This window comes from Acinonyx jubatus, chromosome E2 (assembly GCF_027475565.1).
Source record: "Acinonyx jubatus isolate Ajub_Pintada_27869175 chromosome E2, VMU_Ajub_asm_v1.0, whole genome shotgun sequence".
Classification (NCBI taxonomy): Eukaryota; Metazoa; Chordata; class Mammalia; order Carnivora; family Felidae; genus Acinonyx; species Acinonyx jubatus.
In genome coordinates this window covers 18,922,144-18,943,776 of record NC_069396.1, presented here as the reverse complement: position 1 = coordinate 18,943,776, position 21,633 = coordinate 18,922,144, and the positions used below count along the sequence as shown (strand labels likewise).

The 21,633-nt window shown below is 53.9% G+C and overlaps 2 protein-coding genes across 12 annotated transcripts; one reads left to right on the top strand and one right to left on the bottom strand.

Moving 5' to 3' along the window:
• Positions 1-38: 38 nt before the first annotated feature.
• ELMO3 (engulfment and cell motility 3) lies at positions 39-4,673 on the top strand. Of its 10 annotated transcripts, XM_015068275.3 has the most exons (20): positions 39-370; positions 501-541; positions 642-714; positions 924-974; positions 1,162-1,331; positions 1,417-1,516; positions 1,609-1,760; positions 1,851-1,929; positions 2,058-2,108; positions 2,197-2,319; positions 2,415-2,546; positions 2,649-2,750; positions 2,853-2,961; positions 3,069-3,205; positions 3,301-3,464; positions 3,574-3,686; positions 3,783-3,887; positions 3,988-4,070; positions 4,162-4,248; positions 4,337-4,673. In XM_015068275.3, exons 1-20 carry the CDS (start codon positions 293-295, stop codon positions 4,547-4,549), a joined length of 2,163 nt encoding a protein of 720 aa, XP_014923761.1. In that variant the 5' UTR covers positions 39-292; the 3' UTR covers positions 4,550-4,673. The 10 variants fall into 10 exon arrangements, 8 of the variants coding, with proteins under 8 accessions (XP_014923761.1, XP_053066406.1, XP_014923751.1 ...); XM_053210431.1 differs by having other exon boundaries at positions 3,574-3,685; positions 3,783-4,070; XM_015068265.3 differs by having other exon boundaries at positions 2,415-2,750.
• Positions 2,669-21,603, bottom strand: LOC106971504 (F-box/LRR-repeat protein 14-like). Of its 2 annotated transcripts, XR_003426195.2 has the most exons (6): positions 18,370-21,603; positions 9,586-10,578; positions 8,240-8,455; positions 7,961-8,158; positions 7,544-7,761; positions 2,669-7,454 (listed from the first exon to the last, which is right to left on the bottom strand). XR_003426195.2 is itself a non-coding variant. In XM_027075966.2 (5 exons), the coding sequence occupies exons 1-5, from the start codon at positions 18,601-18,603 to the stop codon at positions 7,615-7,617; spliced, it is 1,788 nt and encodes a 595-aa protein (XP_026931767.2). In that variant the 5' UTR covers positions 18,604-21,603; the 3' UTR covers positions 2,669-7,614. The 2 variants fall into 2 exon arrangements, 1 of the variants encoding a protein (XP_026931767.2); XM_027075966.2 differs by having other exon boundaries at positions 2,669-7,761.
• Between the last annotated feature and the right edge of the window lie 30 nt (positions 21,604-21,633).

The window sequence follows — 21,633 nt, the reverse complement described above, 5'->3', positions numbered from 1 at the left end:
GCTCTGGCAACCCATCCTCCCCGCCCCCACCTGCCGCACCTTGGGGCGGGGCGGGGCCGCCTCTTGGGGCGGGGCAGGCGCCTACCCCCGGGACTCCAACCCGGAACTAGTCTGGCTCCCTTGGGAAGGCCGCGGCGCTTGGCCTGGAGCGAGCCTGACCGTTGAGTGCGGGCCACGGGGTCCAGGCCTTGGACAGGGAGACGCCCTCGTTCTCGGAGGCACCAGACCAGGCACGCCCTCGGCCGGAGGTTGGACAGTCTGGAAACTACAGGCGTCCCCGCCCAGCTGGACCATGGCGCCCCCGAGGAACGTGGTGAAGATCGCGGTCCAGATGCGTGACGCCATCCCACAACTCATCCGGCTGGACCAGGTCACTAGGCCTGTCTGGCCTCCATTCACCCTACCACTCACCTCTGGGCCGCCCCCCTTCCCCTCGAACTCCCAGGTTCCTTCCCAACTCCTCCCCACACCTGCCCCATAAGTGACCTCTTCACTTGCAGGCAAAGCCTCTGGCTGCTGTGCTGAAGGAGGTGTGCGACGCGTAAGTGCAGGCTAGCCAGGCGGGGGAGGGGATTGGGAGATGGGAGGGCAGAAGGGAGGGGCGCCCCCTACCTGCCTCACTGAGTCTCTGCTGCCCGCAGGTGGAGCTTGGTTCACTCTGAACGCTATGCCCTGCAGTTTGCTGATGGACATAGGAAATACATCACTGAGAACGTGAGTCTTCCGCTCCCCGCCAGGCCCATATTCCACTGTGTGACATCCCCACCCCCTGCAAGCACACCTGGTCTTGATTACTCAGACTCATCCCACTGTCTGGAATGTGATCTTTTCCTGACTCCCAAACCCTCCCTCACCGAGAACCCCAATTGACCAGTCCTCAGAGCCCTTTTTGACTTCTCTCCCTTTCTTTCCATCTTCTCCAGAACCGTACAGAGATCAAGAATGGCAGCATCCTGTGCCTCAGCACTGCCCCAGTAATGCCCTTACTGATCCCACCCTCTTTTCCTGCTCTTCTTCTATGCCTCCTTCCTGCCCACCTTCCTCTCTGCCCCAGATCTGGAGGCCGGGACTCCAACTCCGCAGTGCCCCACCTAGTGGACATCTGAGTCCCCACACCTCAGTTCTTCTACCCAACCTCCTCACCTCTCCCACCCCTGCCAGGACCTTGAGGCTGAGCGACTGTTGGGTGGGCTGCAGTGTGGGAGCCGTGAAAGGCGCCGGGAAACTCTGCAGCACCTCGTCTTGCTGGCCCCAGACATGACCTTTGCCCAGGAGGTCATCAGCCGTGATGGGCTTCAGAGACTAGGCACCATCATTGAGGATGGAGATGAGTGAGCACAGGACTGTGGTGGGTGGTGGACATGGTGGGGCTGGGGGTCCTGGTCTGGTCCTGCTCAGCCCCATATGTCCCCCCAGCTTAGGGGAATTGCTGGCCCTTGCACTGAGGGCCTTCTTGGAGCTCATGGAACATGGCATGGTGTCTTGGGAGACGCTCAGCATCCCTTTTGTTAGGAAGGTGGGTTGCCTCTTCTAGGGGCAGCAGGGGTGGGGTCAGGATCTGGCCTTCCATGGTGGTGAAATGCTAACAATCCCTTTCCCCTGTTACAGGTGGTATGCTATGTGAACATGAACTTGATGGATGCATCTGTGCAGCCCCTGGCTCTCAGGCTGTTGGAGAGTGTGACTTTGAGCAGCCCTGCCCTGGGCCAGCTGGTCAAAAGTGAGGTGCCACTGGATAGGCTGCTGGTACACCTACAGGTGTAAGTGTCTGGGGGTGGGGATGGAATACAGATGAGGGGTGTGGACCGAGACCCTGGATAGCCAGCTGAGCCCTCCTTTTCTTGCCCCAGGATGAACCAGCAGCTACAAACCAAGGCTATGGCCTTGCTGACAGCCTTGCTGCAGGGGGCCAGCTCTACTGAACGCAAGGTGAGTGTCCCATCTGGTGGCTGGCTGTGGGGGCAGGAGCTGGTGGGTACTGTGCTCTATCCTGGGACTGCAGGGTGGGTGCTCATGGTGGGGCTAAATCATCTAAGTCCCTTTCCCACCCAACTCAGCACATGCTTGACTACCTGTGGCAGAGAAACCTTCGCCAGTTCATCTATAAGGTAGGAAGGACTGGGCTAGGCAGACCCCTCCCCACTTTCCCTCTCCCAGTAAGCCGACACTCACACCCGTGGGCTGGCTGTTCTGCAGAACATCATCCACAGTGCAGCACCGCTGGGCGATGAGATGGCTCATCATTTGTACGTACTGCAGGCCCTTATGTTGGGGCTGCTGGAGCCACGTATGCGGACACCACTGGACCCCTACAGCCAGGTGGGTGCTTTGGAGTGCACAAGGCTGGGGCCAGCTAGAGAATGGCCTTGAATCTATGATCCTGATACTCCCTTACTCCACAACAATGACCCCAGGAACAGCGGGAGCAGCTGCAGGCCCTGCGCCAGGCTGCCTTTGATCCTGAAGGGGAGTCTTTGGGCACCGGGCTGAGTGCTGACCGTCGCCGTTCCCTCTGTGCCCGCGAGTTTCGAAAACTGGGCTTCTCCGTGAGCAACCCCTCCCTAGCTCCCCACCCCTGCCTCAACCCAGGGCTGCTTTGTTCCAGAGGCCTGGAGTCCTTACTGAGCTACCTGTCCCTCTTTCCCCAGAACAGCAACCCTGCACAGGATCTAGAGCGAGTGCCCCCCGGCCTGTTGGCCCTGGACAACATGCTTTACTTCTCCAGACATGCACCTAGTGCTTACAGCCGGGTCAGTGATATGGTGGAAGGGATACAGTAGGATGTCACCTAAGCAGAGTCTGTATTGCCTTAGCTGCGACTTCTATTCCATTCTCTGTTTCCACTACCCCAGTTTGTGTTGGAGAACAGCAGCCGTGAGGACAAGCATGAGTGCCCCTTTGCCCGGAGCAGCATCCAGCTGACTGTGCTGCTGTGTGAGCTGCTCCACATTGGGGAGCCCTGTGAGTGGACTGGGCACAGCGTGTCCAGGAACGGGGGACGGAAGGGCAGAGAGGGCCAGGGGCTGCACAGACTTTCTCCCTGAGCCCCTCCTGCCCCCCTGCTCCAGGCTCCGAAACAGCCCAGGATTTTTCACCCATGTTCTTCAGCCAAGACCAGAGTTTCCATGAGCTCTTCTGTGTGAGCATCCAGCTGCTTAATAAGACCTGGAAGGAGATGCGGGCCACCCAGGAGGACTTTGATAAGGTGGGTGGGGTGGAAGCTAGGAGACCTGAGCCAGGGCAGGGGCTCTTCTGAGTAGGGGTCCAGAGCATAGTACTGAGCTGAATTGGTGACTCCAGGTCATGCAAGTGGTGCGAGAGCAGCTGGCCCGCACGCTGGCCTTGAAGCCCAGCTCCCTGGAGCTTTTCCGCACCAAGGTGAATGCGCTCCCCTACGGGGAGGTCCTGCGGCTGAGACAGACAGAGCGGCTGCATCAGGAGGGCACACTGGCCCCTCCCATACTGTGAGTACATGGGAGTGGATCCCCATCCTGGCTCCACCTTCCTTAGTGCCCATGGGCCTTGCCCCAGTCCCAGTCACCAAGCACCTCCTCCCCAACCCTGCCCCACCAGGGAGCTGCGGGAGAAGCTGAAGCCGGAACTCATGGGCCTGATCCGCCAGCAGCGTTTGCTCCGCCTCTGTGAGGGGACACTCTTCCGCAAGATCAGCAGCCGGCGACGCCAGGGTGGTTGAGGGCAGGGTGGGCAGAGAGTGGCTGGGTGGCTGGGTTGGGGTCAGGGACCCTCTTGTCACTCTTTCCATCTTCCCTTTCTACCCACAGACAAGTTGTGGTTCTGCTGCCTGTCCCCTAACCACAAGGTGCTGCAGTATGGGGACGTGGAGGAGGGTTCCAGCCCACCCACCCCTGAGAGCCTACCTGAGCAGCGTAAGAATGGGGCAAGGGTCAGGATCAGCCACCTGCTCTCCCCAGACCATGTCACAGGACCACCTGGGTCCCAGTGATCAGCCTAGCCTTCTTCCTGCAGTCCCTGTGGCTGATATCAAGGCACTGCTAACAGGCAAAGACTGCCCCCACGTCCGGGAGAAAGGCTCAGGGAAGCAGAACAAGGTGAGTGTAGTGGAAGACAGGGGCTCCTTCCCACCCACATCTGCCCTGCCCTGTTCCCTGCTCAGTGCTCTCAGCTCCCTGGCTTCCCCAGGATCTCTATGAGTTAGCCTTCTCAGTCAGCTATGACCATGGGGAGGAGGAGGCATACCTCAACTTCATCGCCCCATCCAAACGGGAGGTAAGTGTCTGGGCCAGGCTGAGCTGAGTTGGGCAGATGGGCCGGGGAAGAGATGGGCAGGCCCTCACAGAGCTGGCCCTGTCCCCAGTTCCACCTGTGGACAGATGGGCTGAGCGCCCTGCTGGGAAGTCCCATGGGTAGTGAGCAGACTCGGCTGGACCTGGAACAGCTGTTGACGATGGAGACCAAGCTGCGGTTGTTGGAGCTGGAGAATGTGCCCATTCCTGAGCAGCCACCTCCCATCCCCCCGCCCCCCACCAATTTCAACTTCTGCTATGACTGCAGCATCCCTGAACCTTGACAGTGAGGTTGGCCGTGGGCCACAGCTGCTGGCACTGCGGCAACCATGAAGGGTGGAGGGTGGAAAAGCCCAGACATCCGGACAAACAGAGGCTGCAGCAGAAATAAAGTCTGCTTGGCTCTTATGTATGTGTCGAGCCAGTTCTGAACCTGTGGGCCAAGCCTGCCTTCAAGCTTAGCTGGCAAATGAGATGGGGCATCAGGTCAAGGTCACTGCTTGGGGCCACAAACCTGGGGAGCCGTAGCTGAGGGTATTCTGCAGGAGGCTGGAGACAAGCTGGACCTATTGTCCTTCCACAAGATGAGTCCTCAGCCTTCCTGAGTGCTGGGCCTGCAGAGAGGGATGGCCTATGGTCTGGGGGGTCAGTTGAGGGACCTGTGGCAAGGCAGAAGGTGTTGTCCTAAGTGGATGCCTTCCTGGGCAACATGAGCAGGGGCCTAGTCTGAAAGCCATGTTTCTAAAAGGCTCCTAACAGTTTGAACTCAGTCCTCAGGTCCTGGTTGGCCCTGCTCTTTGTCCTTTTCGAGGCCCTCTGGTGAGAGGCATGAAGGAATAGATGTGAAGCTGGGTCTGCTTTGTGCTGAAGGGCAAACTCAAGATTTCAAACCTGTCCCCTGGTGGTGGAAGGATGTGTTGATTCTGATGAGGGAATTCAGTGCAAGCCTTGCATTCTGATTCAAATCCACTGCAGCAGCAGGGTGTGGTGGTGGCCACGGACAGGCAAGACCACTGGGGACAGAAAGTGGTGAGGGGTATTGGGTCCAGCTGGAGGTCAATCTTAGAGGCTAGCACACCAACCCACAGGGCAGGCTGAAAGCTGCCACCACTCTCACCTTCTCCGTGCCTCTCACTACCACTATTTCTCAACACCATCTCAGTACCTTTTTAACAGTATTGACCATCAACATGTTACCTTGAAAACTGATGAAATGGCATCTCTTTGGAGAATGTGCTGGGAGACCACCTGCTTCTGACTCAGGCCTCCAGGGCCCAACATGCCCACTCCTACATTCAGAGACTTCCCACCACAGTTGGAATAGTTCAACTTGCTATTGAGTTCAAAATGGAAATCGAGGTCAGGATCCCAGATGCAGTTAAGCCTTCTAATAGCATCAGTTCCTCCTCCCCAATGTCTCCACTCCTTTGTCCAGGCCACCAACATCTTGGCAAGAATCTCCTGACTTCCTGCCTTGCTCCTCTGGTCCTCAATACCCCAAGTCTTTCTCAAACATGAAGTTGATCTGATTATACACTCACATGCACACTACCCCCAACCTGTATTTTTCAGTGCCTCCCTGTTGTCCATGGGATGATGGTCACAGTTTCCCAACTGAGCAGAGTTGAGCTAAGATGGGCTGCAGACACGTGGTTTATGCCATCTAATAAAAGGCCTGTGCCTTGCAGAGTTCTCTGTGCTTGATCCAAGCTGGCATCCTCCCTGCATCCTGTGAGACCCGCCCTTTCCTCCCCAGTGCCAGCTCTGGCCTGCACTGTGCATTTCCCTGGTCCTTTCTGATTGCCCTCTTCCTTCCCTTCTGCTCGCTTTTCACTGCCTTGAGTCTTTCCTTGATCTCCCAGGGTATGTTCATTGCTCCCCTGGGCTCCCAGTTACAGGTGCTTCTCTATTTATGCATGCCCTGCACACTGGACTGTCCTTGTCTGTTGGCTAATTTGCCTCCCCCAATGACTGGGGCGCTGGGAAAGCTTTGGCACCTCTGAATCCCCACATAAAGTACAGTGCTGCAGGCACTCAGGCAGCCATGCTAGCTGTTCCTAGAACTGATGGATAGATGGACAAAGTGTGGGTGGACACATGAAGGGCCAAGTGGCTTCTCAGAACTGCTGTTGAGAAGTCACTGGCACTGTTTAGGAGGTTGGACTAGATGCCCTCTAATGACCCTTCCAAGCCAGAGATCCGGATGTCCTCTCTCTTTTTTTCTTTCTGAAGACCACTGCATCCTTAATCATTGTGCTCCTCGGGTCTGTCTGGGATGTGCCTTTCCTGCAAGACATGCTTGGAGGCTCATGCTGGGAGAGGCCTCCAGGCTTCTAGTCTCCAACCATGTTGGGGAAGAAGTTAGGACTTGCTGGTGGTGCCTGTGGTGCTTTAGGTCAGGTGTAAGGAAGAAATTGTCTATGTGCCTCTGGTGTTTTGTCCACATTGTCCCTGGGCTAGGCTGGGCTGCTTCAACTGAGGTAGGGAGGGGAGGGAGCCCTTTAGCCTGAGAACTTCAGACAAGGAGGTAAGATCTGGAATTTTTAATCTTGTTTGAGTTTACAACAAAGTCTGTGGCTTGGCTGCTAAAACTCCGTGCTGGTAAGGGCTGGGAGAGCTCCTTATAGGGAACAAGGTGAGGCACAGGCCTTCGGTGTGAGAAGTGGGCAGGGCAAGCGGCACAAGGTCAGCTCCTCCCCAACATCACAGGCATCCCACCTGTGGGCCTGGCCTCCGGACCTAGGCCTGGTCAGAAGAGCAGGAGCTGGCATTTCTATGGGCCTGTGGCAGCAGCCTATAGCTGGAAGAGGCGCTTGCTGGGCTGTAGGGCAGACTGGAGCAGGAAGCCCCTTGTGCTGCCCCGGATTAGTTCTATCCCCAGTCCTAGAAAAGGAGTTTGTAGCTTGGGGTATGCGGCAGAGGAGGGTAGGAGGCATTCGGTCAAACTGCAGGTCAAGAGGTCAGGGCTGGGGACTCAGGGCAATGGAGGCTGAGCCAAAGGGTTGGTTACTGACCTGCCCCTAGAGCGTCAAGATCAGGTCAGCCCCTCCCACGAAGCGGGACTGGATGCAGGCCACCTGGGGCAGTTGGGCTTGGAAGTGCCTGATGGCAGCCATGCTGATACCAGGGCACATGGACACATCTAACATCCGGAGCTGCTTGCACGCCTGCCCAATGGTATCCAGAGTTCTGTGGGGAGGCCTCCAGTGAGTGCCTGACCTGGCATGGGGACCCAGCCCAGCCCCTGTACTGACTTGTGGCATCATCAGACAACTCACTGCTCTGTGAGCTGACTGCAGCTGGATAGGTTGAGGTGCCGCAGCCTCGGCCAGGAGCTGGCTGCCTGGGCCTAGCCCTCATCACTGAGGAGGCTGCAGTGACTCAGCACCAAGTGCTCCAGGCTGGGGCAGCCCTTGGCCACAGCCACCAAACCCTTGTCTGTGAGTGCTGGCAACAGGTTCAGTGACAGTTGCCTCAGCTGGGGGAACCGGAGCACCTGCAAGGATGGGGTGAGGAGTGGGAGGGTATGATAGGGCACTGGAGCCCAGGGCTCTTCCAGGTTCCCCCACCCCCAGCCAGAGGTAGCAGAAGCCAAAGAGAATGGAACTTCTTCCAAGCGAAGAGTGGGTTGGCCTGGGCCTGGGTCTAGTGCCAGGATCATCAGCCTATCCACACCTCCAGTCCCAATCCCACACCTTGGCCAAACTGGCATCAGTTAGCTTGATGCAGGCTGTGAGGTCCAACTCCTGCAAGGCCCGCAGCATGAGCAGGGAAGGGCCCTGTGGCTGGGGAGGCTCTTTGGGGCCTGACGCCTGATGCTCCAACTCTTGATGTAGCTGTGGGAAGAGGCTCCTGCTTCTCAGGTTCCTCCTGAATTTGGCCCTCAAATGGTCCTAGAGAGACATTCAGGAGGGGCGGGGGATGGGGGTAGGTAGCTGAATCCAGGGACCGCCCCCGCCTTCCATGACCTGCACCTGGGGCTCCTGTGTAGGCTCTTCACTTGGTTCCCCCAGCCCCAGAAGTCCCCAGTCTCGGAGCTCCTTGCACCAGGCCAGGCGCAGGACTGAGAGGTGGGTTAGGTAGGCACAGATGGCCTGCAGGGTCCTGTTGGTGAGGGCCACACAGGAAGATAAGTCTAGCACCCTGAGGCTTGGGCTCAGCACTGAGATCAGGGAGAGCACTGAGGCATCCTAGGAGGGAAGTGGAGAAGGGAGAGAGCAATGAGCAGGTGACTTCTGCAAGGGTCCCTATGCAGGTTCTACTCAAGATTCCAGCCCCACAGGCAACAGAGAGCTACCAGTGGGTCCATAGAGGGAAGCAACAATGTCCCTGTGTTGGTGAAAGGTAGGGACACCAGGAGGAGTTTGCTGGAGGACAAAGGCCTAGATTGTCTGGGGCAGGAAGGATGCAGGTGGAAGTTTCTAAAGTATCTGCCCTGCCTGTACTCCAGGCCCCTCCTGAAGGTGTGGGCTAAGGCAGCCCTCTGACCACAGCTTATTGGACCCTCATTGGACATCTGACCCTAGCTGAGCCAGTCAGGTATGCTCCCTCTAGAATGTGAAGCAGAACTCTGAGGTCACTGTGGGGGTAGGGCTGCCACCTGCCAGAAGCAGGAGCTAAGGGCAGAGTAGAGGAAGCTGGTTTGTAAAGAGATGCAGAGATACGTGGGAGAGCTGATAAAGAGACACATGGCGGTAACAGGAAGACAGAGTGGGGCAGGGCAAAAGAAGCACTTGTGGGGGAAAGGAGACGGTGTTCAGGTTGGAATGCCCTGGGTACATTGACAGTTTGAAGGAATGATCCACTAAAGAGGGAGAGACTGATATTGCCAAGTTAGGGATGCCACCCAGAGGGACAGGGCTGAGTCCTAATGAACTGGCTGCAGCCAAGAAATGACCCTGTGACACATCATATTACCTCTGTCAGGCCCTGCCTGAGCAACCTCCCTGTGTAACCTCGGTGCCCATTCCCTGCAGACCCCTTCTTTCATCTTTCCTGCCTCCAGAATGAACACCTGCACTCAGTACCCCTACCCAGACTGCCCGGGTCACCGAGCACTTTGCATACGAGGTGTGTGCCACCTTGTGGGCTGGGCCAGCCTGGTGTCCTGGACCTCCCTCCATGCAGGCACACGGTAGGGGCTGAGTGGGGGAGTGCTGGCAGCAGCACTGTCTGTCCAGGCTCCTTTCCCCTTGTGTCCTAAGTTCTGTTCTCACTACTGTTCCTTGGACATAAACATTGGGCAGTTCCTCCCTGCTGCCACATGTGCAACTCCCCCAGCCACAGCCCTGGAGAGGAAGGAAGGAGATGGTGTGCTCACCTTGAGTGAGGTGCAGTAGGCCAGGCTGAGGGAGGCCAGTGGGGCTGGAGCTCTGTGCCCTGAACCCAGGGCCTGAGCCAGGCCCCACCCACTCACCAGGCAGCACTCTGCCAGGTCCAAGCTCTGCAGCTCCTGCAGGCCCCCCAGGGCCGTACATCCTGCGTCTGTCAGCCGCTGCAGCTTCCTCAGGCTGAGGTGCTGCAGGTGCCCCAGGCCCCGGCTTATGGCCACGAGTGCCCTGTCAGCCAGTCCTGAGCAGCCACCGAGGTCCAGGGAGATCAGGCCCGATTGCAGGCGGCAAAGGGCAGCCACAGCCTCTGTGGAGAGGTCCTGGCAGCCATGCAGGCTCAGTTCCTGCAGCTGCAGCCCGGCCACCTGACCCAGGGCCTGCAGGACCTCAGGGAGCAAGCCAGTGCCACTCAGGTCCAGGGCATGCAGCCTACCAGCCCTTTCCTTCACGAACCGCAGCAGGTTGTGGAAGGAGAGTTGGGAGGGGGAGGAGTCTTGGGGGCCAAGGGAGCCCCAGGCTGGGCCTAATTCAAAGGTGAGGTGACAGTAGGCCAAGGAGAGGCGCTCCAAGCTGGGGGCACAGCTGCTGAGCCGGTTGAAGCTGAGGTTGGTCAGGTCCCACAGGCCAGCCAAGTTGAGCTCACAGAGGCCACTCAACACTTGCTGGACCCGCTGTGCCGTCTCGGGCTGAGCTAGTAGCATGCCCGATGTGAAGAGGCTGTTGCAGCCACTGAGGTCAAGGATACGCAGGGCTGGGCAGCCTAGGATCAGGGCCACAAAGGCGGCCTCCGAGGGGCTGCCCCCACTGAGGCACAAGCTCTGCAGATGCGGGCCCAAGTGGTAGGCAACACACTCCAGCACCTCATGCGAAGCTGGTGAGTCATCCAGGTTGGTCAGGCTGATGCAGGTGATGCCCCTGAGGCCCAGGCTCTTGATGGCCGGGAGGGAGGCAGAGGACACAGGGATGTTGTACTGCACATTGGTCTAAGGGGCAGCAATAGGACTGGGGTTAGCCCTCTGGCTTCAGAGAGGGTTGGCCATCAGGTCTCTGAAGCCAGAGATCAGGGAAGGACCCTGTCACAATGGAGACCGCTGTGCTGTGCGGTGTCATGTGTGGTCGAAGGGGACAAGTCACTCTGGGGCTCAAAGGGGATGACTTGAGGGGAGGAAGGTTAGTGATGGATGGGACTGGATGCCTACAGAGGGGTGGGGCATTGGCATGCTGGGGACAGGGGGCTGGGGGTGGCCTAGAGGAGAGCCAGTGAAGCCCCCAGGAGGCAGAAGGACAAAGTATGATAGATCCCAAACTTTGGGCCTTTCAGAAGGTGGCCCTGAGACCCACAGACTCAGCTCCTACTCCAGAGAGTCAGAGCTCAGCATTAGCTAAGCAACCAGCCTCCTTCGCTTTCTCGAGCATATAAATAGCCCTCAGAACAGCCAAAGGCAGTAAGAAGCAAAGCAATTGTCACCACCACGCCCTGGGTGGCCCAGGTGCCAGAAGTCTAGGGCAGGCAGTGAGGCCTTGGTCCCCTGGTGGCTTCAGTATCTTAGCCACATGAATGTTTGCAAAAATGGGTTTTGTGTGTCAGCAAAAATGTGTGCATACATGTGTGCATATGTGTGTGCGCACCAACATGTGTGGGTCCTGCAGGTTCCAGAGTTCAAGATGTGCTTGAGATCCCTGGGGTTCATCTCTGGAGTGTCCATCTTCTTTGTCCAGGTAAGGAAGGAGAAGTCTCCTATTTCTGTGGTCAGAAGCTAAGAGAATGAATCTTGTGGTGCCAAGAAAGTGGGGCTGGCCCTGCTGTGGAGGAACAGGGGAGAGTGGAGAGTCCATGGCTGGTGTGGGGTGGAGCTCAGAGGCAAGCTCAGGGTTAAGTGAGGAGAACAGGCTGGCTTGCGTAGACATTTGGGGAGTCCCAGTTTTCACAGAAACTTCCCTGATTTTGTGCCAAAGGGAAGTTGGGACAGGTCTGTGAGGAACAGGTATGGGGGAGGTTTTTTCTACCTTTGATGGAAGCCCAGGGTGCAGGCAAGCAGTACTCAAAAGCTCTTGCTTTAATCCATCAACATGATCCCAATGCAGGAAAGCAAGCTCTCTAAAAAACCTGTCCTGTAAGTTAGTGCAAGAACAAGCGATGTTCCCCACTTCTACCCCACAGAATATCATCAAAAGGAAGTCAGAAAGGTAGAAATGACACATAATACACACTCCTACAAGACACTTATTACAGGATTCTCCCAGGAAGACACATGAAACTCATTCCCGGGTACAGAAACTAGGCTGGCTTCTGTCACAGAGAGAAATAGATACCTATGGCTGTCATCATGGGAAGGAGTGTGTGGTGAGAAATGGGGGCCTGGGGCACCTGGCTGGCTCAATCGGCAGAGCACGTGACTCTGGATCTCAGGGTCATGAGTTCAAGCCCCACTTTGGGCATGGAGCCTAAAAGGAAGGGAAGGGAAGAAATGGGGGCTGGCTCCTGACTACTTCCACGGGAATCAGGGGTCAAACCGGGCTCCCTGTCCAGATCCCATTCCAGGAATGTAGGGATTGTGGGCCAGAGGATCACTTCCCACAGCCCCCTCTCGTGGACACTGGGAGACAATGGAGTAGTGGGAACCCCAAGGGCCTGCGTTCTTCTCTAAGATTTAAGGAGAGTGGGAAGATCCCACTGGGTGGGGAAGGTGATACAAAATGATGAAAAGAGCAGGGAGAAAAGGTTCTAGAAGAGAATGGTAAAGCAGACCTCCAGCCATTTGAAAGCCCTGCCTGACAGAGGAAGCAGTCTGATGATGAAGAGTATGCTGTGGCTGCCAAGCGCAGAGCAGGGCTGGCTGCCGAGGCAGTACTACCTCCACCTTCACATCTTGTGCCCCCACCCTCCCACCCCCAGGGGCCTGCTGTAGTCCTTGTTTCTCTTGCTTCCTGAGCCTTGGCAGCCAGGAATGTTCTCATGTTCTTCCCTCTCCCACAACCTCCCTATGAACAGGCAGATGAACAGCTGAGGGGGGGCAATGGTACTCAGCCTAGAGTCCAAGTCCAGGGTTGGTTGGTGGCAATAAAACCCATCAAATAAAGGCACAGGACCTGATGTAAAGCAGGTCTTAGCAGCTACTGGGAAGGTGTGTGTGTGTGTGTGTGTGTGTGTGTGTGTGTGTGTGTGTGTGTTGAGATTTAAGACCGCCTCCTTGCTCCCCACTGTTTTTCTTGGTGGTGTGGGGGCAGCCTCTAAGCCATCACCCAGGTGGTCTGCCTTAGACTCAAAGTTCAGGTGCCCAGGAGCAGCCTTTTAGTGATATTTTTCATTTGTGGGGAGCAGAGCAGCAGACAGAAGAAGCAGGCTCCTGGATTCTGGTCTTTAGCCCCAGTGTAGGAAGGTACCCTTCCTAGGCCCTAGGAAGATGCTTCTAGAGGTCCAAAGGAGGACTGCAAGCATATCTGCTCTAGTTCCAGCTGCCTCATCCACAAAGGAGCCAACTAAGCCCCATGTCCTTTTTTCATAATGCTGGCATCTTAGCAGTCAATGCCAAGTCATTTGGAAAATGCCCTAAATCTGCTAAAAGGGGCACATATCCCTTGACTGTGAGAGGCCAAGACTTCATTGTACCTAATGAAGCCCTGAGCTGAAACTGCAGGCTTGTGGGCAAGATTGGAGACCCATCTGATAGAGAAATGGCTCTCCCATCTGCTGGCAGAGGGATCCCAAACGGCATGCTGTTCTCCAGAAGAAAATGTATGCTCTGGCACCCAGGGGCTTTGGTCTATAGAGAGGAGCTAGACCTTGGGGGTCATTTCCAGAGGCTCCTGGGGGCCTTTATAAACACCCCAAGCAAGAGAAGGCAGTGGAGGGCAGAAGCTGAGCTGTCCTGAGTTCTTTACAGAGACCAACCCAGTGGCAGGCAACCAGGCTCTCACCGGAATGGGCAGATCCTGTGTTGGGGGGAGGGCAGGGGGGCACTGCCTTTGTCTACCTTCTTATTTGAGAAAAACTGGGATTAAGTGGGGGTAGGTCAGGGAGAATAACAAGTCATCAATCCAGCATCCTAGCTTGGCCTGGTGAGGCATGAATGAACCCCAGTCATGCTTTGGTGAACCAGTATCTTTGGTAGCACATACTAGCAGGGGGCGCTGCTTCCTTATCAACCTGCCCACATATGAGCCCTGGACGATGGTTCCTGACAATGAATTCTGAAAACTGCTCTCTGGGACATGGTTGTGGTGGGATGTCAGCAGAACCCTAGATGCCATGTACCTGTGGCCTGGCCTTCCAGTGCTCCCAGCCTGGGTGGGGCTGAGTTTTGCAGAGCCACCAAATAGGTCTTTGTCAGCATCCCATCTAGGCCTCACAGTCAGCTGGAGGAGCCCCAGTGCTGAGATGGTGGATTCTACGATCTCAAACTCTGCCCTGGCCTCTTTCTCCTCACTCCTTTATCCTATTCTAATCTATTCCTTCCTGACTGCCCACTTTTCTTCTCCTGCCCTCTCCTTATTTGCTGGACTCAAAGAACCTCTGCCCTGATTACTTCTCCTTGGGGTCCTGTGGCCCTGCCTGCCATGCTGCCGTGCCCATTCTTCTTGCCCCCAGCCCTGCCAGGGACTATGAGACTGCTGCCTCCTCTGGGTCTATGCTGGGAGTACAGAATTCTGCCTGTGGAAGCCACAGTCTCCCCTCTTGCCTCCCCCACTGCCACCTCCTCCCCACCTTCTGGCTCTCTTCTCATCCCTCTCAAGGTTTCTCTCCATGCCCACCATTCTCTCCAGCCCCTGACACAAGTGCACCACCCTCCCCTCACTCCAACCTTCCCAGAGATGACCTGTTGTGTTTCAGAGAGAAGACAAAGCCATCAGGTGGGAAGGCCCTCCCTTTGCCCTGTTCATATTCACCAGTTGTCAGGACCCATCCTAATCTCCTTCCCTCTCTTGCTCCTAATCCCCTTCTCTGGGCCTCCTGGGCCTGCCCCACCTTCTTCCATAGTAACCCGCAGTCCACTGCTCCTTCCTCAGTTTACAAATGCCCCAGAGTCACAAAAAAGGCCTCCCTTGATCCTGCCTCCCTCTCCTCATTACTCCTGCTTCTCCCTTTCCTCTGACGTCAGGTCTCTTGGAAGCATGTGGGCACACCTATACCTGAGCTAGCCGCCTTTTTACCCCTTGCCTCACCCACTTACCCCTCCCATCCAGCAAGGTCATCAACACCTGGGGGCTCCTCTCAGACCTCCTACAAGTGTCCTTTCTGCCATGCCACCTGCTGTGGATGGCCAGTTTCCTCCATGCTATGTCCCACTGGGGGCTCTGTGGCTCTGCCTGCCTGGCTCTCCTCCTACTGTCTAGCTTGTTTCCCATCAGCCTCTTTTGGGGTCACCAAAGAAGAGAGAGAGTGAGTTCCTCATGGTATGTTCCACCCCACCACACACACACACACGTACGTGCACACACTCTCTGCTGTTCTCCCTGTGCGCCCTGGCAGACTGCACTTCATCCCAGTCCAACGACTTTATCTGCGGACCCTGGGAATTAGTTACCCGATGGAACTTGCCAGATACACAGGTGTAACATGACCACGTCTGAATTCACTGTCTTATCCCCCACCGATGCCCCTTTTTCTTAACTCTTAGTGCCCTCTACCAAGTCACCCAAGTCAGAGATCTGGGAGCCATTCTAGACCCTTCTCTCACACTCCACATTCATGGTGACCAAAGTCCCTTCCATCTTATCTCTCTGACACACTGTAGCATGCATGTCCCTCTGCTTCTGCCTCATAGCTTGTGCCCTAGATCAGGTTCCTGTATTGTCTCTCAGAAATACATCACAGCAGTTGTCCCCTTTTGAAGGTCCTGGCCCTCAGTCTTTCTGGCTCCATTCTAGTCTTGGTACTGTCACCAGGTGATCCTTATAAAAGGCAAATTGACCATGCTCTTCAGACCCCTTGAAGGTTCTCTACTCCATGTGACGGAGGCTGAGCTTCTCTGCCAGCACTGGAGCCCTGCCTACTTCTTTGCGTCCAGCTTTCCCACACCTGCCCCCGCTCCCCCTCCCTCCCGCCCCCAGCCCTGGCTCTGGGAATGGCACTTCTTATTGGTGCCTCATGGTGCCATGCCTCCACTTGGCTGCTTTTTCTGTTTGGTTGTAGTGATGAGTGTGAGGGTTGTCTCACCTCTCACCTATTCCTATTTGTCTATTTGGCAAATATTTATTCCCCTCTCTAGCCTCATCCCAGGCACACCCTTCTCCATGAAGTCTTTTCTGAATCTTCTCTGATCCCCCGTGTCCCACACAAGACTCCAAATGCAGCACTACTACTACCTACCCACTCCTTTGGCTTGTGCTTACTACCAACTCACAAGTGCTGTGCCTCCCCCAGCCCTGCAGCCCCAGGGCCCAGCACAGGGCTAGGCACAGACAGGCAGCATCAGTATCTGAGTGAGTGAGGGCTCTCTGAGCAGCTCTGGTAACTCTCCCACTTCCTTCTGCCCTGGAAGATTCCAAGCCTTTGTGCTGAGGCCCCTGCCTCTACCTCTCTTTTTACTTCCCTATGGCAATGTGGCCCCCAGATTCACCCAGCAAAGAGGCCACTAGCTTCAGAGGAGCTTCCTCAGCAAACTGCTCCACACTGCCACTTCCTGAGAAGCGACATCCTCCCCACCCTATCGAAGACCAGGCCTGTATCACCTCAGGTGGCATCCACCATTTCTCACCTCTCTTCTTCATTCATTCACATTCGCCCCTCCTTTATTACTCTCCGCAGCATAAGAACACATTTGAGACTTCTCCCAATGAAAATCCTTTTGTCAAGTCCCCTCAACCTCTCATCATTGCCCCATTTATTTCCTTCCTTTCATGGGGAAATTTCTTGCAAAGGAGGTCAACTGTCTACACTGTCCTTATCTCATTCATTCCTCCACACACCTGGCTTTTCCTCCAGATGCCAAGTGTTGCTGAAGTCACTGGGGACCTCTCTGGACATTGGACATCACAGACACTATCTGCTCTTTATTTTCTGGACTCTTCATGGGATATGACACTGTTAGTCATCCACTCAACACTGTAAATGCTCTCCACTTATGACTTCTGCCCCTCTTCTCACTGGAATCTCCTCTATGCCTCACTGGTGCCTCCTCCATACCATGCCCTTAGACTGGTGTACTTCCCCTGGGGATTCTGTGGCCTGCTCTTCCTATGGATCGTCATGTGCTCCCTGGGGCAAGTTACTTAGATCCATGTTTCAACCTCTACCCATTCTGTAATGATACCCAACTCTGTATTTATTACTGAAACGCTTCTCTTTTCTCATTCAGAAATTCAACAACCAACTGCATCTCACCATCTAGAGGTCTCATACTTCAATTTTCCACTAGTCCAACTATCTTTACACACTAACTAAGCTCAATGATACAGGACAGATTACATGACAACAGACCCTATGTGTATACACACATTTAATGTGTGACAGAGGAGAAGTCCAACCCAGAAAGGAAGGGGAAGATTATATATAAATGGTATGAGGGCTATTTGAAAACTAATTAGTTTAGTTTCTTATCTGACAGCATAAATCAAAATAAATTTCGCCAATTAAAAAAATTACTATAAAAATTGAAACCATAAAATAGAAGAAAAAATTGTGTTGTGAACTTAAAACCTCTCTAAAAAATAGAGTCTAATAAAAAGAAGGAGAGAAATATGAGGTACATCAAATCACTGAGGAGGCAAGGGGTCTCCAAATTTAAAAAGCAAGAAAACAAAAGATGTTCAGGATCCACAACATAGAAATTTAACCTCTGTATCTCATAAATAAGCACATACCTACAAATCAAATTCAAAGGCAAATATGTTAGGAATATATTTCAATGAATATGTAAAAGATTAATCTCTTTAATATATAAAAGGTTCATACAAATGGATAAGGAAAATACTACGATGCTAATGATTAAATGGATAAAGAACGTGAATAAACAAGAGAAGGAAATAGAAATGGTCAGCTAATGAGAAAACTGTTCAACCTCAGGAATATTCAAAGAAGTCAAAATTAAAACAAACAAGGAGCTTTCACTGCTTGCCTTTCAAACTGTCACAGATGTCTGCACGCACTTCTGAGCTGGGCTGTCTCCCCAACCCCGACTCACCCTCTCCAGTCCACTCTGCACTGCAGAGATCTAAGACACATCACACCTTGTCACTCTCCTGCCTTAACATTCCTTTAAAGGCTCCGTGATGGTAATCAGGATGGAACCCCAGCAATAGTGCCAGTTTGCAGCCTGACCTCTCTTTAGCTTCATCTCCCACCACTTCTATCTAAGTTCTAGTCACATGGAACTTGTGTGGTCATATCCAGAACTGTTTCACACCTTGGCGCCTTCACCTGTGCTGTTACCAGTATGGAAGACCAACCTTCACCCTTATCCTATTCCATGAGGAAACTTTCCCTGATGCTGCTGCTCTCCTTTGGATGCCCTTCTTCCTGTTCTTGTTGCACCCTTCATTCCAATGTCATAGCACCCAACACACGACATCACGATCACTAACGTACTTGTCTTTCTCCTTCACTGGACTATGAGCTCCTCTGGGCAGGGGACTATGTCTTATTCATCTGTAAAGTCCCAGCACTGTACCCAGAGCCAAGTATGTATGAATGTAACATATGTGTGAACAAGTGTGCATGGATAGATGGATGGATGGATGGATGGATGGATGGATGGATGATGTATGAGCAGGGCCACAAGCAAACTGAAGTGACAGACAACTGAGAATGGGCCAGATGAGGGTGGCCACCTTACCTCCCGAAGAGCATTCTGGGCTGCACAGTACCAAGCCTGACTCACGAGGGAGGCCTCTTTCTGATCTGACAGAGGCAGGAAGCTCAGAATATATGTGAGCATCTGAGGGAAAAAGACAGGACATTGGAAACTGTAAGAACTGGGGGCCTTTGGAACCTTCTCCACCTGGTAGAATAGTAGGTCTGAGGGGACTGGCATACTGGCTTCTAGTTCGTCTTTAATCTTAAGCTTCATGGGATCTTCACTTCCCCTCTCCAGCCTCTAAGGATCTTTCCTGTGAACAAACCATTCCTGAGCCCCGCCTGGATGCAGGTTTGTATTGATTGATAAAAAGCAAACTTCCCACTCAGTTTGGTAAAAAGAGCCTGGGCACTGGGACTAGATAAACCTAGTTCAATTGCTTATCTATCACCTGACCTCTCTGAGTCTTGTTTTTCTAATCTGTAAAATGGCAAATGTAGTGAGATCTAAATGGGTTATGGTGAGCATCAAGTAACGTAGTAAAGGGTCCGGCATAGGACCTCAGACACAGCAAGTCAGATCTCCTCCTCTGATCTTCAGAAGCCACACCCCATCCACCTGCCATCACGGGTCAGGCTCTGGGTCTTCCCTCTTTCCCCATCTTCTCCACTGCCAACCTGCTTTCTCAGCTGGCTGTTAAGCTATGATCCCAGCAGGACCCAGCCCAGGTGCTCAGGCCGTCACTCCAAACATGCTCTGTGAGGCTGGAGGCCCTATAAGGGACCGGGAATGGAGTCGCCTGTGAGGACAGGAATGATCTAATATTAACTATTCTTTCCTTCTGGAATCTTCTCTCCTGGACCATTGTGACACTGTGTTTTCCAGGGCTCCACTCACCACTCCAATTGCCCTGTTTCCGGATTCTTCTGTGGCACCCAGGGTTCAGACCTGGGTCTTTCAATCTGAGGTTTATTTCCAAGGATAATAAATTTGTTTGCATGGCTTCAACGGTTACCTCTACAGGAATAACCAACAATTCAATATCCCCCTATTGTCTCATCATTCATGTGCTGGTCCAGTGTTGCCAATTGTCCACAGGATCCTTCATCTAAATGTTTTACTATCACCTTTATCTCAACCAAAATTCATATTCTCAGTCTAAAGCATCCCTTATTCCCAACTTTCCAGTATCTGAACTTCAATGCCAACAGTGCATCTCACCTGAAGATCTTGATACTTTGAACTCTTTGTGCTCTTCTGTCCCTTGCTGTCAGATACAGGTGTACAGCACAAGCTTTAGGCCAGGCTAACTTAGACTCATTCAAATCCCCACTCTACTGCTTCTGAGCTCTGTGACTTATGTGGCCTCAGGCAAGGTAATTGACTTCTCTCAGCTTCAGTTTCCATACCATATACATATATACAGGTATATATACATATATTTAATAGATATAATGTGCTTGACAACTAGTAGATGTTCCATAAATGGTTGCTGGATTGCTGCTACTAATATTTTTACCACTGAAACTTTAGAACCTCAGCAGCCCAGATCTTCATTACCCCAGACGTGGGGCGCTTCTACAATCTCCCACCTGCCTCCAGGCTCATCCTTGCTAGTCATTCTGCACACTGCAACAAGGTTAACTTTCCTAAAAAAAAAAACAGCATTCAGTCTTAGGATATCCCTGATGAAAACCTGCAGGGTACCCTAATGCCCTGAGGACAAAATCTCCACTCTTGGGTCAGCACTGCCAGGCCCTATGCCTGACCGGATCCCTGATTCCAGAGCTTCCCCAGTTCAGTCTCCCCACTGTCCTATAAACATAGCATGCCTATTACTTTTTGCCTATGTGGGTCTCTTTCCTGGAATGCCCTTCCTTAACCTTGACCTCACCAGTGAATTCTAATCTCTTCTTCCTTTCTTTGATTCCTAGCACCAGAAGGTACTCAGCCAATACTTACTGGATTGAACTAAAGATGGACAGTCCTATATCTCTATTTTCACCAAAGCCCTCTACCTCTATTTTCACCAAAGGTTTGCTAAGGGAAGGGATGGGGAGATAAAGCAGATCACTTTACCTGAGAGAAGTACTGGGGACTGGGGAGAACAGCCTTCTAGGCCAGGAAGGCTAGGCATGGGGAAGAGAACACTCATGAGATTGGGACTGACTAAGCCCCCAATCCCAGGGGAAGGCAGGGAAGCCTATCTGAGCCAAGTTAAGACAGTGGCCATCCTGTCTTCTGGGGCTCAGCAACCAACCCAAAAAGCAAAGGGAGAGGGCAGTACACCTGTCCTCTCTGAGGGGAGGGAGCATGATTCTTTGAACTGAGAAGGGGGTAGCTTTTCTAGAGGGAAGAAGAGGCAGTGATAAGGATGAAGAGGCCATCCCATGAACCCCATCCTAAGGGGCTACTAGAGATAAAACTGGTCATTCCTAGGATCTATGGAGATGGAACAAACATCCTCTGGAGCCCAGGAGATAAAGGATGCCATGGCAGGGGAGTCAGCGGAGTGGGAGCTGTCTTATTCTTGCTAAGGAGAAGGACCACCGTTCCAGGGCCAATGAGTAAAGGGTGACTTGCCTCTCACGGACAGCAGGAGGGGGCTGCCAACTCTCAAGGCAAAAGGGATGGAGAGACCATCCCAAGAGACCACTGGCAACAAAACCTGTTCTCCGTCTCTGGCCAATGGCGACAGAGTGCTCTTGCTCCAGGCTAAGGAAAAGGCGCAAACATCCCATGGGGTGAAGGAGGTAGGGGCAGCCATCACTAGGGGCCTAGGGAGTGGGGAGCAGGCCTGTCTTCGGTGAAGTAATTCAGCGACTGTGCCTGGAATTGATTGAAGGGGGCAGTCTGCTTCCCACCGCCAGGGGGAGGGGCAAAGGGAATGAAGTGATCACCCCAAAGAGGCCAACGAGGATACGGCCGGTTACTCTTCGGGGACGATTGTATGAAACGGACATCTTCCAGAACTGAGGGGGAAGGGGCGGCCATCTCTAGAGAGGTGGGTAGGCTGAGACCCTGTCCTGGTTGAGGTGACGAGGCAACCAAATTGTGGGGCCGATGGGGGTGGAGAGAATGGTTCCCCCAAGCTAAGGTGATAGGGTGGCCCAAAGGCGGGGCCGTTACCCATAGCCAGCAGATCCTGGGATCTCCCCGGCGGGTCGTTTCAGCCAGGAGGGCAGAGCCGGGCGAGCTGTCTGACAGCCCCTCCCCACAGCCCGGGACCCCGAGGGCGGAGCCTGTCCCAAGCTAAGCCTGAGGGCGGACTCCTCTCACCTCCAGGGGCAGCGACTCCGCCAT